Raw genomic sequence first — 25,356 nt, forward strand, 5'->3', positions numbered from 1 at the left:
GCCTCAGAAGGGCAGGGCGGGACTTCGGAAGGGCAGGGCGGGACACCCTTCCATTAAGGCCTAGCTGGAGCACTGCATGTAGATAATACAGACATTGAAATCACATGAAACTAGCTTACAGAAAAAGTTTTAACTTTAAGCTACATGTAGTTCAAAGGCTGAAGATGGGGCAAGAAGAAAAGCCATTTCTTCAAAATATGGAGCTAAAAGCTGCTTAAAGATACCATTGTGGGTTAAAGGTTTGTTGTACTTTTGCAAAATAAATTTAACAAAGAACATGCCTGTTGTTACAAAAGCGTATAATAAAAGTGCAGATGCTGATCAATACATTTATATGTATACTACTCTAGCAGTAAATCCTTTTGAGTAATATGCAACACAAATCCAAAAAAGTAATTTATACTAAGAAAAACAGCTGCTACTACATATGCGCCATAACACACTGTCAATAATGTTACAAATCAAGTTACAAATCATTGGAAAGGAAGGGCGGGGCAACCTTCCATTAAGGCCTTGATGGAGCACTACATGTAGATAATACAGAAATTGGACTCACATGAAAAGCAGTCCCAAAAATAAAACAAAACTTTATGTGAGCACATCACGCATATAAAATGAAGATAAAAAAGAACAATTCAACACGTGTCCTAAGGACACTGATTCCCCTATATTCCAGTTGTCTCATAACTCCAATTATGTAGAAAAAAGGACCAAAATACACAGGGGAATAAGTTCTCATGCTGGGATATTAATGTTTGTAAAGTTTCATTCCTAGCATTTATCCTTTTTGATTATGCGCAACAAAAAATCCGAAGGACATGAGTACAAGGTCGAATGTTAATGTAAAATACGAACAAAAGATAAATAGTGATGAATGTTTATACACAATAAGCCTTGTAACTAAGGCATGCTTTTCAAGGAAATAAACCAGTAGTTCACCCCTGCTGGCTTGACACAAAACACACAGCTTGTTTAGTTTGCACTGTTTAATCTTCTCTGCATTGAAACTTTACATATTTTAATGTAGCTTTTCACTTGTTGCCAAGGTCTGTTCAACAATACAGGTTCTTTTTTTCGGCTCTCCTCAATCTCGTGTTTATCTGGCAGCTTTGAAGTGTGAAGATATTTTCCCAGTTGTCGCTCAACAGCAGCTTGTTCTTCAACAGACCACATTTTTCTTTTCTGCGCTTTCTTTCCGACAAAGCTGGTTGTTGCTTTGGTTGAAACTTTGGACTGGCTGGTTGTGGCTTTGGACTGGCTGGTTGTGGGTTTGGACTTGTTGGTTGTAGCTGTGGACAGAGCAACTGTATCAACAACTGGTGTATCTTCTTCAGAATCTTCTTCCAAATTACTGTCTTCTTGGCAGGCGGCTCTACAATAAAAGTACAGTTTTTTAATTAACAATTAATTAAACTTGTATCTATAGGAAAGGAATACCACAAGGATTAAGATGATAAGCCTATTTTAGTTAGAGAACATTAATTTGGTACATTTTTTGGTAATTCAAGGGTAATTTAAAAGTGCTTCAGGTTATTGCACTTCACTTGGCTGAGAGTATATGCCCACAAACATTTTGACCACGATTGATGATAGGATTAAAAGTAGTATCTGACTGCTTATAAAACTTGGCCCAGATTTTATCAACAAGTTTCATGATGATACAACTAAAACCTTTATGAGTAAGAGTTAACATAGTTCTCCTTGATGCTGCAGGCCAAACTGCCTGCTGCAGGTGTCCCTATAATATGATCAGTTTTTCAAGAGTGTATCGTTGTTCCTAAATAGGGCCATTATTATGATTGTGTTAAAAATATGACCAGCATTTTTTTGTGCACATTTTTACATGCTAGTGATAATAGTATGTTGGTTAAGTTTCGTCACTTTAGTAGCAATACTCTTTGAGTTAAACAAGACACCAAAATTAATCACCAAAAGGGACTCATTATTTAAGAAAAGAACTAGTACATGTTGTTTTGTTTCTACTTCTACACCAATATATTGATTTGCTAAGATTACTGCTAACATTCCAGATGATACCTAGTGTGTTAATTATGGCTGCTTAATAGTATAAGTTTGAAGTTTGAAGCAAATAAGATGTGTTTTGCTCTGGATGAACAATTAATAACAAGCCCATGCCCCTTCATATTATTGTGAACAATTATTCTTGTCACTTGTCAGTGGAAGGCACTACCTGCAACACATTTTAATATTAACACAATATTCAGCTTTTACTCAAGAAACATGATCATGAAATGCATAAATATACTCATATAACTATATGTCATGAAATGATACTCTCAAAGTTACATAAAACCTTCCATGATTGAAAACTTCATTTACATTTTATAAGTGACTAATTCAGCCCAGTGAAATGATTCTTGTCTGTGAAACTGATCATAGTAAACATAAAATATCAAAATATGTCCACCATCTATTACGCACTACAACTTCAAATTCCCTCAATGTCCTGTTCTGGACACAACCGACAGGTATTGAAATAATTTCAAGATTTATAAAACATTTGTACTTCAAGTGTGACCTTGATCTGAACCAAGGGAACTTAAACTTGTTCAAGACACATCTGATGGTGATGGTGAACATTTGTGCCACACTTAATTATCTCCATGCATAAAGAAGACCTATACCATGAGCCCGACACAAACATATACACTCAATATCTAATATTAGTTATATGTACAATTATCAAGTGTTCACTGTGACCTTGACCTTGAGACGAAATTCAGCTGTACGAGTCATTAATTGTAGATGACAATCTGGGCTTCCAAAGAATAATAATTGCTAAAACTAGGGATGTCAGAAAATTTAAGGTTTTTGGAAACTTATGAGTAATTACGGTACTTATAACGAAAACCCATAACCACGACTCACCACAAAAGGCATGTCTAAACCTGTCCCCAGCTGTATAACTGAATTATTTTCTTAGGTCTACCATGGAAATGTTTTTAAAAATTGAGGACCAACAAGTTTTACAAAAGTAAACACACAACAAATTCCCTAAAACTGAGGTTTCCACTTTTTGAGGATGTTTTATAAAAATCAAATAACAAACTCCAACAAAATGAGGACTATACATTTTGATGACTTGCACACATGCTTCCCAGAATTCACGTCACAACAAACTTCAATATATACTAAGGACTTCAATATTTCATGGATATCACACATATGTGTTTCGTTATCAAACACACAGTCAACAATCCCTACAGCAGGAGGACTAGAAATATAACAAATGATTACATATTTCGAATCACAACAAACTCCTAAACAATGAGGACTACACCTTTTGAAAATCTATTCAATACTTCCAGTTCTACTCCATGCAAGAAGCGGGAAAGACTGATGCATTGATGGAAGGACTGACGATTCTATATGCCTCCCTTTGGGTTCATAAATCAACAGCAAGGAAATTGATACTAGAAAATGGAGCTGAATTGTTCCAAGGACACAAATAACAACAACTACAAAACACATTTGTTAACTGAATTTATGAACACTACTAGAAAAAAGCATTTTCTCACCAAATCGATTCTTGACTAACAATGGGCAGTCTGTCTCTAAGGGCTCTGCTATTCCGTATATGTTCTCAGCCATGACCCTGAACTTGAACTTGACTCCAGTCTTCAGTCCAGTGACTATTCTGGACTTGCACATCGGTATGCCAGGCACCTTTCCCAGAAGTCTGAGCACTCCTGGCATTTCTCTACTGTGTAACCTAAATCAAGAGTGCATTCCATTAATCTGTTTACATGGCAACATCCAAAACTGGAATATTGTTTCCAATTGATTGAAATAGGGAAAGGTAACTTAAAAGATATATTGTTGTGTCAAACACTAACACAAATACTATTTTCTGTCATTAAATAAGTTCAGTTTATGCATTGAAAATGATTTCTTTACAAAACAAGAATATCAGTGAAACAGATGGATGCTCCCCGTTGATGCGCTTTGTCAATCTATGTGTTAATATCACCTAACAAAATCTATGTTTAGCCTCGGTGACCTTGACCCCAGTGACCTCAAACCTCATCAAAGGTAGTGGTCCATGCAAGGTACCTACATGCCAAATATGTAAGAGATCAGTAAAATATTGAAGGCGCTATGAGACACTGTAACTAAAGTGTGACGGAAAAATCTATTACTAGCCTCGATGACCTTGACCTTGACAACAGTGACCTCAACCTCATCAAAAGGTAGAGGTTCATGCAAGGTACCTACATGCAAAATATGTAAGAGATCAGTAAAATATTGAAGGAGCAATGAGACACTGTAACAAAAGTGTGACGGAAAAATCTATTATTAGCCTTTGTGACCTTGACCACAGTGACCTCAAACCTCATCTAAAGGTAGAGATTTCATGCAAGGTACCTACATGCCAAATATGTAAGAGATCAGTAAAATATCAAAGTCGCAATGACAAACTGTAACAAAGTGTGACGGAAGGAAGGAAGGAAGGAAGGTAGGAAGGAAGGAAAGAAGGAAAGAAGGAAGGAAGGACAAACTGGCAGCTATATGCTCCCCGAAAATTTCCCGGGTGAATAATATGCCCAAGAACAAAAATTTCATTTTCAATAGTTGTATTCATGGTAAACGAGCCTAAATCAGAGAATATAAATTGTAATTAATAGGACTTACCGATAATTGGTAAGTTTCTTTTGTCCTGAGGTGGTTTCCATGCCAATCAGCAGGAGTCCGCAAACACATCACTGACCTCCAGAGGACCTTCGGGGGGTCCACACTTGTCTGCAAAACAATTAGACTACTTGTAAATTTTATGAAGAGACTATTTGTTACAAAACAGAACACTGGCACGGAAATTATGGTAACAAACAAAACATTTTATGCATATAACCCTTTCCCGCTAGAAGCAAAGTGAAAATGGCTATGTGCAAACAGCATAAAACTGAACTGGTAAATGTTTTTTTTTGTTACTGACAAATTGCAAAATTTAACATACCAATAATGATGAACGGAATATCTGCAAAATCTCTGCCATGATCGTTTTCAACAATCACAAGGTAGTTTCCAGTGTCCCCATGATGTGCTTTTAGGAGCTCTAGTGTAGTACAGTCATTAGTGTTGGAGGTGTGCGCCTACAATATGTCAACCAAAATAGACTTGACTAATAATAAAATATGTTGCAGCTGATGGAGGTTAAGGTAGGTTTGCAAATTGTTTATATTTGATGGTTAGTTTAAAACTAGAGCCCAGACATGGGGAATGCCTGTCCGTTAGGACATTGCCGACAAACATTTCAAAAGGCCGAAGGTGAATGCAAGATCGTTAGCCTTACTGTCCAATAATGTTTGATACCAAAGATTGCAACTCCATTGCGGGTGTTCAAAACAACATTATATCGTGATTAATGGTTCCTGATATTTCCGGAAATGAAAAGATAATTCTCGTCATATATCTTAACAACCGACATTAGAACACTGCAGCATCAAAACATTCTGGTAATGATTCCCAAAATAAATGGAGCTTCTTGAGTTGTCGGGAATGCAGAAAAGCCCGCCACATGGTCGTATATGATTTTACATGGCGTTGCACAAAAAATGTGCTTCCAAGATGGCAGACAATAAAAGCAAATTACGAGGCTCAGAAAATTATAATTGACGATAAAATTAATGACAGACATGATATAATTAGTATTTATTAATGTTAAGTGCGTGTCATTCAACGATGGAGGAACGTTTTGCATACACAAATATATTTTAATTAGAAATAATCAGTAGTATTTTTAATCTGTTTAGGTGAGTACATGTACAATTACTTTTGTTTCACTCGGAAATGGCGAAACAATTTGAATATTATTCAAAACACTAAACTGGTCCCAAAGATTTAAATATCAATACATAATTACCCTTGGGATGGGTTTTCCTTTTTTGGTCCAGATGACAGTGGGAGTAGGAGAACCGGTAATGCCCAGTTTCATTGTAAGTGGCTCCCCAGCACATACACAAACTTCAGACGCTCAAGAAAGAGATGTGTTGGTCAGGTGAACCTTTGGGGACTCTGTAAAAACAGCAAAAGGAAAATTAAATAGGTAGCTGTTTTCAAATTTTGCTCTTTGTCAAGTTTAAGCTTCTCTAGCTAGTATAGTTGTAGGTGCAAATCAAAATATTTTTCTACACAAATATATTAAAACAAGAAAATTTCTCTTTATCTGGGTATTAGTCCACAAGTGTCGTGTTAAATGAGACAATTATGTTAAATGCGAACTTTGCTTCTTGGCATTATCATTATTTTAAATCCATTTTACATCCCCCCAATTTTTGTTTTATAGTGTATTTACAAATGAGTTTGAAAAGCTTATCTGCAGGCTCAACGTATTTTTTAATGTATTCATTTACAAATGGTTATCATTACCTTGGCTTGATTTCACATATTTATTGCTTTCAACCACCTCCTAAAACAAGTTTTTTTTAATAACAAATAAAATGTTCAACATATTATTTAAGTCATGAAAACTCTTTAAAATATAACAAATTAACAAACTTCACTTTCAATATTTTTTTAAACACAATTTTTATAACAAAAATACATTCTTTATAAGTACTTTTGTTTTATAATGGTATTACATACTTTGTCTAAAGCCTTAAAAAATTATAAACTGTGAAGACTTTCCTTTTTGATGACTGACAAATTTGTTTTATATAATTCAACTCACAACAAACTCCAACAATATGAGGACTTTACCTTTTGATATGTTTTTATGTTTACACATAAGTTTTTTCATAATTCAACATACAACAAACTCCAACAATATGAGGACTTTCCCTTTTGATGACTTTTGATGACAAAAGTTCACAATATAATTAAAATACATTTGAACTTGTTCGACATTGCAAACATGTTTAAACTCACAAACAAGAAACATGGCAGGCATCCACACATGTTTCCAGAGCCACTCACCCTGCAGGGTAAGAATGCCTCAAAACCATATTTCCCCGCAGTTTAATCTCCTCGCCCTGCATTGTATTTAAATTGAAAAAACACAACTTCTGAAAATAAGCAACCACGTCCAAAATAAAAACATCTTGATTTGCCATTCCTCAATCAATCAAACTTATATGGTGTTGAATCCGGTTTACCATGAAAATGATTTAAACTATTTAGGATTAACAAGTTTTAAAAGGTTTACACACAAAAAACTCCTTAAAACGGAGGTTTCCAGTTATTGAGAACTAAGGCAAATGTTGTATGGAAATTATTAATAAACTCACAAACCCCTACATAATGAGGACTATACATTGTTGTATTGAAATTCTTAATCAACTCACAAACTCCTACATAATGAGGACTATATATTTTGGTATGGAAATTCTTCATTACCTCACAAAGTCCTACATTATGAGGACTTTACATTTTGATGACTAGCCCACATGTTTCTCTGAATTCATGTCACAACAAACTCCAATATTTACTAAAGACTTCACTTTTCCATGGATATCACATACTATATGAGGTCATCGTGGTGTAATTGATGTCTGCTGGGAGGTCACGTGTTCGATACCCACTGTGGGAAAGTTCTTTAGATCTCCAATAAAGACACAAGTACTGATTCTATGTCTTGGAAATGGACTCGAGAGCATTTCAATAACTCTGAGGCTTTTGATGCTAGCAAGCTAATATAATAGATTTAACAAGAGCTGTCTCCATCGGAGGACATATGCCCCGAAAAAACGCTTTTTCGAAACCTAAACACAGATTTCGAAACCTAAACGCGAACCCTAAGTTCAAGTCAAAGGGGTCAAAATTTGTGTGCGTATGGAAAGGCCCTTGTCTATATACCCATGCATACCAAATATGAAGGTTACATCTGAAGCGCCATAGAAGATATGAGCATTTTTTAAACCTAAACGCAAAAGTGCGACGGACAGACAGATGGACGGACAGTGCGACTGCTATATACCACCCTACCGGGGGAATATAAAAAGAGTTCAATTTTGATATAGGACAATAATAATCCAACATGCACAACTTCATAACGTAAGGACAAAAACTCAATTTTCCGATGATTCAAGGACCGTAACTCAGGAGTGTCCTAGTCGATTTGGTTGATTATCATACTTGACCTAGATTTATGACCTTACACATTTTCATGAAGTGTGGCGGAGATCCTATGAAATTTGCTTGAGTTATTGAGCGGAAACATGAAAAAACCGCAATTTTTTTATGATTCAAGGGCCGTAACTCAAGATTGTCTGGTTCAATATGGAAAATTATCGAACTTGGCCTAGATCTTATTGCCTTACACATTTTTATGAAGTGTGGTAAAGATCCTATGACAATTGCTCGAGTTATTGAATTGAAACGAGAAAAAACACAATTTTTCAATGATTCAAAGGCCGTAACTCAGGAGTGTCTTGGTCGATTTGGCCGAATATCGAACTTGACCTTGATGTTTTTGCCTTACACATTTTTATGAAGAGTGGCAAAGATCCTTTGGTATTTGCTAGAGTTATTGAGCGGAAACCAGATAAAACCCAATTTTACGATGATTCAAGGGCTGTAACTCAGCAGTGTCAGGGTGTCAGGGTGAATTTGACCGAGAATCGAACTTGAAATAGATGTTATTGCCTTACACATTTTCAAAAGTTTGGTGAAGATCTGATGACAATTGCTCAAGTTATTGAGCGGAAACAAGAAAAACCCAATTTTATGATGATTCAAGGGCCGTAACTCAAGAGTGTCTAGGTCAATTTGGCAGATTATCGAACTTGACCCAGATGTTATTGCCTTACACAATTTCATGAAGTTTGGTAAAGATCTGATGACAATTGCTTGACTTATTGAGCGGAAACTAAACCGGACGGACTAACGGACTGACTAACTGACTGACAACTAACGGACGGTGCGATTTTAATATGCCCCCAGAACCTATGTAATGGGGGCATAAAAACTATTTGTTTTGTTATTAAACACACAAGTCAGCAACCCCTACAACATGAGGGCTAGAAATATACACAATTTTACATAATTGGACTATCAACAATCTCCTACATACTGAGGACTACACCTTTTGAAAATCCCTTCAATATTTTCAGTTATACTCCACGCATGAAGAGAGCAAGACTGATGGATGGATGGAAGGACAGACTGACTGACAATGCAGTTACTATATGCCTCCCTTTTGGGTCATGAGAAATACAGAAAGCAAATGGATACTAGAATGTGGAGCTGAATTGTTCCAAGGACACAAAGAACAACAACTACACAAGACATTTGTTAACGGAATTTGTGAACACTGACTAGAAAAAAAGCATTATCTCACCAAATCTATTCTTGACTAACACTGGGAAATCTGTCTCTAAGGGCTCTCCTATTCCGTATATGTTCTCAGCCATGACCCTGAACTTGAACTTGACTCCAGTCTTCAGTCCAGTGACTATTCTGGACTTGCACATCGGCATGCCAGGCACCTTTTACCAGAAGTACAAGCCCTCCTGGAATTTTTCTACTGTGTAACCTAAATCAAGAGTACATTCCATAATCAGTTTACGTGGCAACATCTAAAACTTGAATATTGTTTTCAATTGAATGAAATAGGTAACTTAAGAGATATATTGTTGTGTCAAACACTAACACAAATATATTTTCTGTCATTAAATAAGTTCAGTTTAAATCATTGAAAATGATTTCTAAACAAAATATGCCCAAGAACAACAATTTCATTTTCAATAGTTGTATTCATGGTAAACAAGCCTTAATCAAAGAATAAAAATTGTAATTAATAAGACTCAACGATTATTGGTTAGTTTCCTTTGTCCTGAGGTGGTTTCCAAGCCAATTGGCAGGAGTCCGCAAACGCATCACTGACCTCCAAAGGACCGTCCGGGGGTCCAGGCTTGTCTGCAAAACAATTTGACTATTTGTTAATTTTATGAAGAGGCTATTAGTAACAACACAGAACACTAGCACAGCAATTATGGTTACAACAAGAGATGTGTTCGTCAGAAACACAATGCCCCATATTGCACCGCTTTGAAATATTTTTATTTATTGACCTTTGACCTTGAAGAATGACCTTGACCTTGAACTTCCACCACTCAAAATGTGCAGCTCCATGAGAACAACGCTTTGAATTTTTTTTTGACATTTTACCTTGAAGGATAACCTTGACCTTGAACTTTTACCACTCAAAATGTGCAGCTTCATGAGATACACGTGCATGCCAAATATCAAGTTGCTATCTTCAATATTAAAAAAGTTATGGCCATTGTTAAAGTTTTCGGACAGACAGACGCCATATATTTGACATTTGACCTTAAAGGATGACCTTCACCTTGACCTTTCACCACTCAAAATGTTCAGCTCCATGAGATACACATGCATTCAATTATCAAGTTGCAATCTTCAATAGTGAAAAAGTTATAGCCAATGTTAAAGTTTTTGGACGGACAGACAGACGCCATATATTAGACATTTGACCTTGAAGGATGACCTTGACCGTGAACTTCCACCACTCAAAATGTGCAGCTTCATGAGATACACATGTATGCCAAATATCAAGTTTCTATCTTCAATAATGCAAAAGTTATGGCAAACGTTAAAAGTTTTTTTCGGACGGACGGACAGACTCACATACACACATACTGACATACACACATACTGACATACACACATACTGACTGATGGACAGTAAGTTCGACTGCTATATGCCACCCTACCTGGGGCATTACAAGACATATTATGCAAATAAATAATATATCTTTGATAGAGAAATTATTAGCAGTTTGTTAATTTTTTATCAACTTAGATATTTATTGTTGCTTTTGACAATTGCCAGTGTAGAAACTTGAACTTGCTATTGAGACATTGCAAAATTTAACATACCAATAACTAAGACCGGAATATCTGCAGAATCTCTGCCATGTTCGTTTTCAACAGTCACAAGGTAGTTTCCAGTGTCACCATGATCTGCTTTTGGGAGCTCTAGTGTAGTATAGTAATGAGGTGCGAGCCTACAATATAAGTCAACCAAAATACATTTGACTAACAATAACATGTGTTGCAGCTAATGGAAGTAAAGATAGGTTTGCAAATTGTTAATATTTGATGGTTAGTTGAGAACTAGAGCCTAGACATGGTAAATGCCCGTCTGGCCGTTGGAAATTGCCGACAAATATTTCAAAAAGCCAAAAGTGAAATGCATGAGCGCCAGACTTACTGTCCAATATTTTTTGCTTCCTAAGATTGCAACCCCTTTGCAGTTTTCAAAACAACATTATTTCTTGATTAATGGTTCCTGATATTTCCGGAAATAAAAGGTAATTCTTGTCAAATAATGTATCATTATCAACCGACATAAGAACACTGAAGAAAATATAAAAAATCCGAGAATGATTCCAACGTCAATGGAGCTTCTCGAGTTGTCGCGAACTTTGGCGGTTGTATACGATTTTACATGGCGCTGCACAAAAAATGTGCTTCTAAGATGGCAGACAATAAAAAGAAATAACGAAGCTTAGCAGAAATGACAAGTAACCATAGCATTAACAACGGGCATCATATAATTAATATTTATTTTATGTGAAGTGCATGTCATACATGTACAACGATGAAGGATACGTTTTACTTACAAAAAACACATTTTAATTAGAAAGTCAGTGGATTAAGTATTATTTATAAACCGTTTAGGTAAGTACATGTACAATTACCTTTGTTTCACTCTGAAATGGTTAAACATATTGAATGGGTTACTGGTTTAATATAATTGAAAACACTAAACTGGTCCCAAAGATTTAAATACTAATAGATAATTACCCTTGGAATGGGTTTTCCTTCTTTAGCCCAGATGACAATGGGAGTTGGAGAACCGGTAATGCCCAGTTTCATTGTAAGTGGCTTCCCAGCACGTACACGAACTTCAGACACTCCGAAAAGAGTTGTGGTCAGGTGAACCTTTGGACGCTCTGTAAAACAGCAAAAGGTAAATTAAATAGGTAGCTGTTTTCAGAGTTAAAACATGCAAATTTCTCTATATCAGGGTATTTGTCCAAAATTGTCATGTTAAATGAGATAATATATGTTAAATGCAGTCTTCACGGTAATATATTTCAACCACTAGCCCGGCATATGATGCTTTATTAGAAACAGACAAAAAATCCAATAGCCCAACTATATAAATTATTAATTTCTAGTAGCCCGATTAACATTTACCCAGTCCCGGGCTGTCAGGCTTATAGTTAGCGTGAAGACTGGTTAAATGTGAACTTTGCTTCTTAGCATTATCAATATTTTAAATCCATTTTTCATGCCTAAATTTTTGTTTTATAGTGCATTTTCAAATGAGTTGGAAAAAGCTTATCTGCAGGCTCAGAGTATTTTTTAATTTATTTATTTACAAATGGTAATCATTACCTTGGTTTGATTTCAAACATTTATTGCTTTCAACCAACTCCTACATTGAGGATTTTTTCCAATGACATAGAAAATATTTATCATATTATTCAAGTCACAAATACTCTGACAATTAAACAAATTAAGGAATATCACTTTCAGGATACTTTTAATATAATTAAAAAAAACACTATAGTATAGGAGGACTTTTGTTTCACAATTGTTTTACATACTAGAACTCACCAACAATCATGAACTGTGAGGACTGTCCCTTTTGATTTCTTACACATTTTGTTTTACATTAGTCAATACACAACAAACTCCAACAATATGAGGACTTTACCATTTGATAACTTAACATGTTTTTTCATAATTCAACATACAACAAACTCAATCAATATGAGCACTGTCCCTTTTGATTACTTACACGCTTTTTTAACATTATTCAACACACAACAATCTCAAGCAATATGAGGACTTTAACTTTTGATAACGTTCACATTAGTTTTTTCATAATTCAACATACATCAAACTCCAACAATATGAGGACTTTCATTTTGGATGACTTACACACTTGTTTTACATAATATTATATACAACAATCTCAAACAATATGAGGACTTTCCCTTTAACACAACAAACTCCAACAATATGAGGACTTTCCTTTCTGATAACTTACACTCTTGTTTAACAGAAATCAATGTACAACACACTAATTTTAGATTTTAATTAAAAACAAAATCAATCACAACCTTAGGGCTGGAACACAAAATATGTACAAACTTTCACAATATAATTATAAAACATTTGAACTTGTTCGACATTGCAAACATATGTTTCAACTCACAAAAAAATAAACATGGTAGGCATCTACAGATTATTCCAGCATTGATTTTTTTTGCCCAAAATTACAGCCGATAGTCGGCTGCTTCCCAATTGCAAAAAATGACGTCTTTTCCCAAAAATTGATTAAAATTTCCCCAAAAAAGACAAAATTTTCCTCATAAAGCCAATAAGATTAAAATGTAATTTATCAATAATTTTCGAACGAGTGCCGATCGAGCTTGTCGAGTCGTCGCCGAACGACAACTAACTTACGTATTGTTCGCGAATTTAGCCGAATACAATTTTACGTTACTATCCACATCTCTCTCATTATTGCGGAGGATACCGACGAGAGTTGATGTATCCCGATTGTAAACGCCTGTTATTTTACACACGTTCAAGATGGCGGCAAGCAGAGGAGAAATTTGCGATGAGCGGCGAAAATGATTAATGACATTCAAATTAAAAACGGATATCATATGGTTATTACGGAATAATTTAATGCGTGTGTCCATTAACGCAAAATACAATGTTGAGATAAAAACAACAAATATTTATTAGAAATCTTCACAGTGAATGTGCATCACGGAAATCAGTGTTGGGAAATTGGCATAAGTCTACCTAAAGATGAGTATCGTTCGAAAATGGAAAGAGACAAACATGATATAATTTATATGTTAGTAATTCTGTGTATAATCAGATTCATATGCATATTCTGCTTTATTATGTTTGTCACGCTTTACAGTTTACCGAAATAGCATTTAACAGAGGATGTCAAGTGCAAGATGTTGAAAGGTAAAGAAATGAAATAAATTAGTTTAACTCCATTTAATACATCATTGACATAGCAATACCACTAAAGCGTTTTTTTTTAAGTATTTGTTCATGTTTTCACCATATGATATTTAATTAAAAAAATACTGAATTAAATTCTTACTGTTAAAGAGGTTATGATTAAATGGTATAATCAAGAATCTATATAGATTATTGCAAGTTCAATATGCATGTGGAAGGATATTAACTTAACATTGACTTCATTGTAAGAACACATTAAATTAGCACTTTATAATATAAAAATGCTGTCAAACATACTTTAATAATTTTAATTCTGTTCTTATAATCATTTTTACAATTTTTCCCAATTTCATGGTTTATCGCGCTATTTTTCCCAATTTCATGGTTTATCGCGCTAATTTTCCCAATCTAAATGGCACAGGCTGTAACAAAAATAAATAAAAAATCACTGTTCCAGATCCAGTCACCCTGCGTGGCAAGAAGGCCCTAAATCTAATCGCCCTGCAGTTTAATCTCCTTGCCCTGCATTGCTTTGAACCCGAAAAAAAACGAACTTCTGAAAACAAGCAACCAGGCCCCAGATGAAAACATCTTGGTTTGTCTTTCTACGGTCAATTAAACTCATATGGTGTTGAAACCGGTTTACAATGGACATGATTTTAACAATTGAGGATTAACAAGTTTTTGAAAAGTTTACACACACAAAAACTCCTTAAAACAGAGGTTTCCACTTTTTGAGAACGAATGCAAATGTTGTATGGAAATTATTAATAAGCTCACAAAGTCCTACATAATGAGGACTATACATTTTGATGACTAGCCCACGTGTTTCTCAGAATTCATGTAACAACAAACTCCAATTTATACTAAAAACTTCACTTTTCCATGGATATCACATATATGAGGTCCCCATGGTGTAATGGATGCCTGTCCGCCGAGAGGTCACGCGTTCAATACCCACAGTGGAAGCGTTTTTTAAATCTCCCATAAAGACACCAAGTAGTGGTTCTAGTCCAGGAAACGGACTCAGCATTTGGGAAACGGCATTTTAAGGAGTCTGAGGCTTTCAATGCAAGCAAGCTAAAATAAATAGGTTTGAAACTGTCTGTTATGACCTAAAGATTTTTGCAAATTTATTTTTAAAACTTGAGATATTTGCAAAAATAAAGTTGTTAACTGTGTGTTTATATTATGTCTACCCCATATGTAATCCCCTTAAAACCCCGTTGATCCTGCACCCGGTTATACTAGTACCATCAACTTAAGAGTCTAAAATAAGTTTCAGCTTGAGTGGCTCATCAGCATGTACACAAACTTAGGATGCTTCAAATAGAATTGAACATTAGGGGTTCTGCAAAAAACAGCAAATAGTACATTTTAAAGGTAGTTGTTTTCAGGGTCTGCTCTTTGTTTTTGTTTCTCTAACTTTTTTACATGTTTAAGTAGTAGGTGCAAGTAAAAATATTATTCTACACAATTATAATTTGTTCAAAACAAGCAAACTTCTCTATTTTGTTTGTCCAAAATGTTCATGTTAAATGAATCAAATTATGTTTGATTAAAACTTTGCTTCTTGACATTATTAATATTTTAATTCAATTAATCATGCCTCAATTTTGTTTTAAAGTGTATTTACAAATGAGTTTGACAAGCTTATCTACATGATCCTTGAAAGCTTATCTGCAGGCTAATTGAAAAGATTTTCTGCAGGCTCAAAGTATTTTTTTAATGTATTCATTTACAAAGGTTTCATCACCTTGGCTTGATTTCACACATTTATTGCTTTCAACCAACTCCTACCATGAGAACTTTTTTCCAATGACAAATAATATGTTTTACATATTATTCAAGTCACAAAAGCTCAGACAATTAAACAAATTATAGAACTTGACAGTCAGGATATTTTTTACTTAATTTTTGTCAAAACAACTATACTATAGGACTTTTGTTTTACAATTGTTTTACATACTATAACCCTACACACCTCAACTGTGAGGATGCCTTTTTGAGGCTTAAAAGGGCCTTTTCACAGATTTTGGCATGTTTTGAAGTTTGTCACTAAATTCTTAATATTGATAAATGTAAACATTTGATCTTAAATTATCCAGGAAAAATCAAGAATAAAATTTTAAAATGCAAAAAAAGGTAACCCTCCGCAGGGCTCAAACCACTGACCCCTGAGTCTTGGAGTAAAAAGTCTCCCATTTAAACCTCTCGGCAATCCTTTATACAATGTCGGATGCATTTTATACTTTATATAACCATTCCTCGTAGTTTCACAGAATATAACAACAACAACAGAACTCTCCGACTATTAATTTGTTTCACGTTGCAATGCTTTATAATTTTCAGGTTTTTAAACCATCAAAAGATGCATATAATGGCTATTTAAGAGCATGGTAAATGTTCAGAATTACACATGTACTGTTTTCTCACAAATATCATAACCAAAACGAAAATTTGTGAATCTGAAACAACTTTTTTCAATTTTGTCAATTTACCCAAACGTGAACAGGCCCCTTTAATAGGATAAATGTTGAATTCGAAAATTAAATATATTTTTTAAACCTTTCATTTTGAATTTTTAGGTCATATTTGGGAAAAATTTATCCTTTTTTCTATTTAGAATGTTGCAGAATACCAGCCCCAGTTTGGATGAAAAAACACACTGTTATGTCACGCTATAAATCAATAATTTTTAACTTTATATAATGGCAATAAAAACTGCAAGTATGTCGGAATAAATTCTTGACATGTGGGGTGTTTTGCTATTCCAAATAGTCAAATGCATCTAATAATACCATATAGTATAAAAGTCACATGACTGTTAAATACTGCAAGATTATCATTTTACAAATGAATTCGATCTGGATGAATACAGATCTGATACATTAAGAAACAGAACAGTTATTTAGAGATGTGTTGGGGCAGTATTTTGTTAAAAGTATGCTGTACATGTTTAAATTATCCATCTTCCCAATTACGCTGCCTATTTTAATCAATTCTAAACTTACTTAACCGTGATTGTCATTCGTAACTTAAGAGATGAGGTAACATATAAACATGTTGGGACTGTTGCAAAAGGGAAATGTGTTCGCAGCTGACCAGTATAATGTTTAGATACTTACACACTTAAAATATTGTTTGTTTGCAGTATTGATCTAACAAGAATGTTAAGATAAGGTATGTTTGCTACATTTTCAAGTTACAAAATATCCTACAATGTTAGGACTTTACCTTTTGAGTACTTACACAAGAGGTTTGCATCATTCACTTCAAAACAACTCCTACAATGTGAGGACTACATTTTGGGGAGTAAAACGAATGCTTAACAGATGTCAACTCACTACATCTCTCGCAATACAAGGACTGCATTTTGTTGAATAAAACAGATGTCTTACTGACTTCAACTCATATTAAATTGCTACAATATGAGGGCTACAATCTCTTAACTAACACAATAGCTTTGCAGAAAACAACTTATAACAACTCTCAATTTACTCATACAATAAGAGGACTACATGTACCTTTTGAGGACAAACAAATGTTTTACAGAATCAAACTCACAACAAACTCCTACTGTGTGAGGACTTTACATTTTGAGGAATAATCCCAATACCAATAATTTACAGATTTCAACTCACAACAAACTCATGCAATACGAGGACTAAACCTTTTGATAAAATATACACATATTTGTATTGTTTGAGATCATTCAATATGATGACTTAACAAGCACCTTTAGAGGCCAGGCACACATTTTTAATATTTCAGGTACCTATACAAACATATTGTAGAGGTCACTGACTGTAGGTATTATGTGGATTAATAGAACCCGATAGTACATGTAATAATTGTGTTAACACAATATTACTTGTTGCACGCATGATAGCTATTTTGTATGCACTCGATAGCTAAAGCTAACAAGAGCACCGCCTTGCGGGTGCAGACCGCTCATCTATTTTCTTTTTAAAGGTGAAGGGACTCTCATTTTCAATCACAAAGGAGGGAGGGGTGGAGTGAAGAGGGGTGTATAGTGTGGGGTTGTGGACATTTATTACATTTACTTCCAAAAAAGCGAGAAAAAAGTGAATAGTGTGAGGGTGTGTGGTGGTAATTTGTGAGATGATCTTAAAAAAAAAAAAAAAAAAAAAATTAAAAAAAAAAAAATTGGGGTGGGGGGGGGGTGGGGTGGGGGTATAGTGTGAGGGTGTGGTGGTCATTTGTGAGATGATCTTAAAAAAAAAAAATAGGGGGGGGCGGGAGGGGGGGGAGGGCACGGGGGACGGTTTGGGTGGAGTCTATTGTGGTATGTCAGGTAAGAGTAGTTTGGTCAAAGTATCAATCAAATCTAATCATAAATAAAAAAGTTATGGCAATTTTAGCAAAATTTAATAATTTGACATTGAGAGTCAAGGTCATTCAAAGGTCAAGGTAAAATTCAACTTGCCAGGTACAGTAACCTCATGATAGCATGAAAGTATTTGAAGTTTGAAAGCAATAGCCTTGATACTTAAGAAGTAAAGTGGATTGAAACACAAAATTTAACAATATATTAAAAGTTACTAAGTCAAAAAAGGGCCATAATTCCGTAACAATGACAACCAGAGTTATGCAACTTGTCCTTTTACTGTACCCTTTTGATAGTTTTTGAGTGTTCCAAGTATGAAAGCAATATCTATGATACTTTAGGGGTAAAGTGGACCAAAACATAAATCTTAACCAAATTTTCAATTTTCTAAGTATAAAGGGCCCATAATTCCGTCCAAATGCCAGTCAGAGTTACATAACTTTGCCTGCACGGTCCCCTTATGATAGTTAATAAGTGTTGCAAGTATGAAAGCAAAAGCTTTGATACTGTAGGAATAAAGTGGACCTAAACACAAAACTTAATCAAATTTTCAATTTTCTAAGTATAAAAAGGGCACATAATTCTGTCAAAATGCCAGTCAGAGTTACATTACTTTGCCTGCACAGTCCCCTTATGAAAGTTAGTAAGTGTTGCAAGTATGAAAGCAATAGCTTTGATGCTTAAGGAATAAAATGGACCTAAACACAAAACTTAACCAAAATTTTCAGTTTTCTAAGTATAAAAAGGGCACATAATTCTGTCAAAATGCATGCCAGAGTTATCTAACTTTGCCTGCCCAGTTCCCTCATGATAGTAAGTAAGTGTAACAAGTTTGAATGCAATAGCATTGATACTCACTGAGAAAAGTGGACCTAAACGCAAAACTTAACCAAAATTTTCAATTTTCTAAGTATAAAAAGGGCACATAATTCTGTCAAAATGCACGCCAGAGTTATCTAACTTTGCCTGCCCAGTCCCCTCATGATAGTAAGTAAGTGTACCAAGTTTGAATGCAATACATGTAGCATTGATACTTTCTGAGAAAAGTGGACCTAAACGCAAAACTTAACCGGACGCCAACGCCGACGCCAAGGTGATGACAATAGCTCATAATTTTTTTTCAAAAAATAGATGAGCTAAAAATAAAGTTGTTTTTCAGGCACTTTTTCAACAAACAAAATGAGACAAGGGAGGGAATTTTTGTTTTATAATTTATTTAAGATCATATTTTATTGTGTTTTTTAAAACTATTTTTCTATATAAACCTTGAAAAACATTATCAAACATATCAAAAACAACCTACAGATTACTTACAGTTTTAAGTTTTTATACTAACACAGTATGTATTTTAAAAATATTATGATTTTCAGTTACAACATAGCTCGATCAAAATGTGTATTGCCATGGATGTTATTTCTTTTATAATTAAGAAAGCAAATTTATTCATAAAACTCGTGTAACAAATTCGCTCTTAAAACTCACACTCAGTCTCTATCATTTCAAAAGGTAATATTAAAATTTGCGTTTAAATTAAAAAAAATGCTTTAAAGGGGCCTTTTCACAGATTTTGGCATTTTTTAACTTATTCATTAAATGCTTTATATCGATAAATGTAAACATTGGATCGTAAAAGCTCCAGTAAAAAATCAAGAATAAAATTAAAAAAAGGAAAAGAACATTGCCCGGACCAGGTTTCGAACCAGTGACCCCTGGAGTCCTGCCAGAGTCCTGAAGTAAAAACGCTTTAGCCTACTGAGCTATTCCGCCGAGTAATTATACATGGAGTATTTTATACCTTATATAAGCAATCTTCGTAGTTTCACAAAATTTAACGACAAAAACAGAACTCTCCAAATTATTCAATCGTTTCGCGTTGCAACGCTTTATAATTTTTAGGTTTTAAAATCGTCAAAAGATGCATATAATGGCTATATTAGACCATGGTAAATGTTCAGTATTACTGTTTCCTCACAAATATCATAACTAAAACGAAAATTTGCGAATCTGAAACAACTTTTTTCAATTTTGTCAATTTACCAAAGCGTGAAAAGATCCCTTTAAGACTATAAATAAGTGGTGACATATAAGTGGTGATTGAACATGCTTAAACACACCAAACAACATGTCACCACAGGGCCCTCGTTTTTGGAACCCATTTCCCCCTTAAAATATTATACTTTTGTCCCCTTTTTCAGCTAAAAATTCCCCCTCCTAATTTTTTTAAATACTTTTATACCTATGTTGCCAGCTGGTATCGTACTATTGACCTTTGATTTCATGTATATTTATGCAAATTACATTAACATATAGCTTTTTTAAGTGTTGAAAAGTTGGTGAAAAGATCTTCTAAAATTCCCTTTTTGCCCAAAACGACGCGAAATTCTCCCTTCTAAGGGCCCCAGTCCCAATCACCCAAAGTGAAGTAAGGGCCCTGCATCATCACTTAATGATGCTGTCAAATAGAACTTATCCCAATTTTGGGACATATATACAGCCATAGAGACATGGCTTAAAGCCTCCCACTTCCATTTATGGAAAGCAATGGCAATTGATATGTGAAGCAAATATCGAGCTGGGTACATCTAGAATAAATGTCTTCAGAAAATTGACATCTTAGAACCCTGTAATGTACATGTACCAGTCTCCTCAACATCAAACTGAACAAATTTTCCAAAACCCAGACGGCACCATTTACAATAACATAAAATTCAACAGTTTTAAAAGTCATTTATGAATCTAAAAACCTTTTCAAGAGATTAAATAATGTGTCGTCTTTACAGACAGTATATCCAATGACTCCAATATCCAATAACGCTTTCATTGCTTTGACATCAACTTCAAGGGAATTTCTGGTCAGGAAGGCTTTCCCAACAAACCGAATGTACACAAAAGTATACAGAATTGTACATCTGCCAGATTTTTCAGCCAAGTTAAAATGTAAACATGAATATTTTTTTTGTTATAAAATAATTAAGGAGCAGGCCATAATAAAACAAAGCAGCACTGCCTGAAAACTAAGTCATTACTTTTTTTCCCCTAACCCAATTTAACCAATGTTTAAATATATGTCATTATTGATTACTTATTACATGCAATCTTAATAAATCGCATGCAAACGTTATAACTATTGCATGGCCAGGTAATAGCTATCTCAGGTGCACTGATTAGATACAGCTAAAAAAATATTTCTTATGTCTTATTTATGCCACTGTAGATTTTTGTCATTAAATAAAAAATATACCAAATCAGTCACTTAATTAAAGATTTTTTTTGGAGATTGCATGATAAGAAAGAAAGAGGCATAACACACTTAAAATTATAAAAGTTGCATCTGAGCAGTGAGAATTTTCGACTATCTGACCAGTTTTTGCATAATTTACTTAACTAGTATATATCATAGAAACATTGTTATTTTACAATCATGAAAACAAATCAGATCACTATACATCATAGTCAATGATCATATTGCGTCTTTACAATTTCGAAACTATGTTCTCTGTAATTGTATTTACGTCTTTAATATGATACTTTAAACGTAGCGTGGAAAGAAAACAATTTAAATTTAGTTGGCCTTAGTCCCTTTTCCGCTACCCTAGTGTTGAAACATACCCTTTGCCCCTGAAACTTTGATGACAGGGCCATAGGTTTGTGTAATGTCGCGTGTGTATCTTAAACATGAATAATGAATAAGAAAACAAAAGATTGTGAGAACATGCTGTGGCTTAGGTTCAATGATTCAACACCCACACATACACCAGACACCTTTTTTAATGGATGGGTCCAGAGGGGCATGGGCTTTGAACTGGATACAAATCATTTATGCTACTTGTAATGTGAAACAAAGCCTACTTGTTGCTAAAGGCTAAACAGTGATGGTCAATCTTAAATTGAGTGTTCGCAGCTGACCGGTATAATGTTCAGATACTTACACACTTTTTTATGCATTTCAATCAAGAATGCTAAGGTAAGGTATGTGTGTTACATTCTTTAAGTTACAACACCTCCTACAATATAAGGACTTTAACTTTTGAGTACTAACACAAGAATTTTGCATAATGCACTACAAAACAATTCCCACAATATGAGGACTACATTTGGAGGAGTAAAACGGATGCTTTACAGACTTCAGTTTACAACAACTCCTACATACTTGAACTCATATTGAAGTGAATATGAGGACTATAATTTGTTGACTAACACAATTTCTTTGCTGATACCACTCATAAAGACTCTCCATATACTCCAACAATACGAGGACTTAACCTTTTGAGGACTTGCATGTTTTACAGAATCCAACTCACAACAAACAAACTCCTACAGCATCAGGGCTCCCACTGTCATTCGCAATTGGCACCAAATGCGAAAGTTTTAGAAAAGTGGTGATAAAATCTTTCAATTTGTAAAAACAACTGGCGCTTAAAGTCAATTGTATGTTGAGGCCAAAAGAGCAGTCTCTGGCATTGTTTGCCCCATTTACAGGTCATGCAAAGTTAAAAATTTAAATGGAAAGTTAGGAGCCATTAGACATTGAAATTGTTCATAGATGATTCCTTGATTAATTGCCTTGACAAGTTGTGCTATTTAAATATGCTTCTGCAAATTTAAATGAATCATTAATATGGCACTCAAGAATGAGAAAATGGGAAGAGATAACCTCTGCTAAAATATAGCTGTTTTCCTGGCACTAGCAAATTGCCAATAAATAAGGGACTCGTGTACAGGTCGGTTTTGGAATAGCTGATGTTAAATGAGATTTTAAATGATTTAATATATATATATATATATATATATATATATATATATATTTATATAAATTTGTAACAAAGTATACATTTGATACAACATTAAATTGCTGAATATTTACAAGGAAGTGAAAAAAGATACTAAACATTACTGGTTTAATTACATTTTTTGTAAGATACTAATACACATGTACAAAAAAATCACAATCATATGGTTTTATTTTACTTTTGTCTTAAAGAATTGAAATGCAGCCTGTTCATTTTTTTTTTCGTTAAAAATCGTGTCTTGTATTCAGCCCAATTCCAAATTGAAAAAAGTATATATTTTTCCAAAATGGGACCTAAAAATTTACAATTGAAGTTTTCAAAAAAAAACATAAAAATATATTTTTTTCTTTATAGATTTCCAGCCATAAATATAACTAAAAGGCTCATATTTTTTAAAAGTGGCAAAATAAGGCGTTAATGTGTGGCAAAAGAAAATTTCAACCTAACCTAGCGAGAGCCCTGCAGTATGAGGACTTTATATTTTGAGCAATAACTAAAAAAAACAATATTTTACAGATTTCAACTTACAACAAACACTACATTATGAGGACTCAACCTTTTGATGAAATGTACACATTTTTTAGATTATTCAAGTCATAACAAATTATTTCAATATGATGACCTTGCATGCACCTTTAGATTTGTTTGCATATTTAAAATCTGCTATAGTGCGGAAACGTAATACTATCACATTCACATTATTGTAATAAGTATCACATACATTTTGTACAATGTAGTAACAATGGCATGCAAATGATAAACCACTACTGTACGAAAGTTAGCATGTAATATCGTTCGCATGAAACTGTAATAGATACCGCTAAATTAGAAAAAATATGTGTAACAATTATGCCATTGTATTAAAGAGAATATTAAATGTTCTCTTTATAATCCAATTTATTTAAAGCCGCACACAAGGCGTTGAAGTAAGCTCAACTTTAAACTGGTCATCTCACGTAAATAAAATTAGTAAAGCAAGCCAGAGCTTAGGATTCTTAAAACGAAACATTCATTCTTCTAAAATGGAAACTAAGGCAGCGGCATATAACAGCATTGTTAGACCATCCTTGGAATATTGCTCTAGTGTGTGGGACCCTTACCATCAGAAAGATATTGATAAAATTGAAAATGTTCAGCGTCAAGCTGACAAATTTGTAACGCATAATTACAGCAAGACACAGGGCACGGTCACAAAATATAATTAAGGATTTGAATTGGAATACATTGCAATTAAGAAGACAACAAGCGAGACTCATTTTGTTCTATAAAATAGTACATAATCATGTTGGCGTCAATCCCCTTCACTATCTCACTCCATACATTAGACACTCACGCCATCACCATCACATGGCATACCAAATACCACCAAGTACAGCTGATTACCACAAATTTTCTTTCTTTCCAAGAACAGTTGTACAATGGAACACACTTTCATCTATGTAGTCAGCGCTGATACGATCGCTGGATTTAAATCAGTGCTGTCTACATCAGTGTTCCTTCCTTATATCACATGTTTCTGCTTTTATCCTGGTTTTAACTTGACTAATATTCTCACCACATGCACAGTTGTATATGTATATATTTAAGTCTTAAGGGCTTAAGGTGTTAGGTTTTGCATCTTTTTTATCACTGTCGATAGGATTTTCCTGAGTGGATTAAGTAACTTGGGAAACCTATCAATCTATTTCTTTTTAACCCCCCACGCATGGCTATAATGTATATGTATTGAACATAGCCATTATTATAATAGAAGAAGAAGGAGAAGAAGAAAGAAGGTGTCGCAAGGAAAAAACATGATCATAAGTATTTAACCAAGATTGAAAGTCTGGGATATTTTTTTACTTTTTGACCATAAATATCCTATTATGCGGACATGTTACACTGCTTATTTTCAGGTACATTCCGTAACTGCTGTGTCTATGCAGACCTATTTCGAACTACGACCGGAGAGCCAGCAAGCGCTTGGTTTGTTTACCTACCTACATGTATATATAAACCGGTATTCTAAGTCGCGAAAACGTATTACCTTCTTCGTGGACGAAAATCAGCAGTCAGCACGAAGGAAGATTTGGGTATTTTGTGTTTCTTTTGCTCTTTCGGCTCCGGTAGAATCCAATGTGATTCTTTTCCGCGTCAGAATCACTTGTCGCGACTCTTTGACGAAAATTTCTTTTCGATTTCTTGAACATTTGCGCCAGTTTACACACTACACACTAGTTTAGAGGTTACACT

General features: G+C 34.3%; 1 protein-coding gene across 3 annotated transcripts; it reads right to left on the reverse strand.

The window, feature by feature from the left end:
* Positions 1–25,330, reverse strand: LOC127856145 (uncharacterized). 3 transcript variants are annotated; one of them, XR_008037873.1, is made up of 10 exons: positions 25,151–25,330; positions 11,788–11,936; positions 10,858–10,985; positions 9,767–9,873; positions 9,296–9,490; positions 5,882–6,022; positions 4,976–5,111; positions 4,654–4,761; positions 3,540–3,733; positions 1–1,372 (listed from the first exon to the last, which is right to left on the reverse strand). XR_008037873.1 is itself a non-coding variant. In XM_052392183.1 (8 exons), exons 6-8 carry the CDS (start codon positions 4,692–4,694, stop codon positions 1,053–1,055), a joined length of 555 nt encoding a protein of 184 aa, XP_052248143.1. In that variant the 5' UTR covers positions 4,695–4,761; positions 4,976–5,111; positions 5,882–6,033; positions 10,858–10,985; positions 11,788–11,936; positions 25,151–25,330; the 3' UTR covers positions 1–1,052. The 3 variants fall into 3 exon arrangements, 1 of the variants encoding a protein (XP_052248143.1); XR_008037866.1 differs by having other exon boundaries at positions 5,882–6,033; XM_052392183.1 differs by lacking the exons at positions 9,296–9,490; positions 9,767–9,873 and having other exon boundaries at positions 5,882–6,033.
* Positions 25,331–25,356: the final 26 nt, after the last annotated feature.

The sequence above is a fragment of the Dreissena polymorpha genome, chromosome 1 (assembly GCF_020536995.1).
Source record: "Dreissena polymorpha isolate Duluth1 chromosome 1, UMN_Dpol_1.0, whole genome shotgun sequence".
Lineage (NCBI taxonomy): Eukaryota > Metazoa > Mollusca > Bivalvia > Myida > Dreissenidae > Dreissena > Dreissena polymorpha.

Coding starts and splice junctions, on each gene's coding strand:
- LOC127856145 (XM_052392183.1), bottom strand. CDS start 4,694: ATGGAAACCACCTCAGGACAAAAGAAACTTACCAATTATCG. Junction 3,734..4,653: donor AAGAAACTTACCAATTATCG/GTAAGTCCTATT, acceptor CTCTTGATTTAG/GTTACACAGTAGAGAAATGC. Junction 1,373..3,539: donor GTTAGTCAAGAATCGATTTG/GTGAGAAAATGC, acceptor CTTTTATTGTAG/AGCCGCCTGCCAAGAAGACA.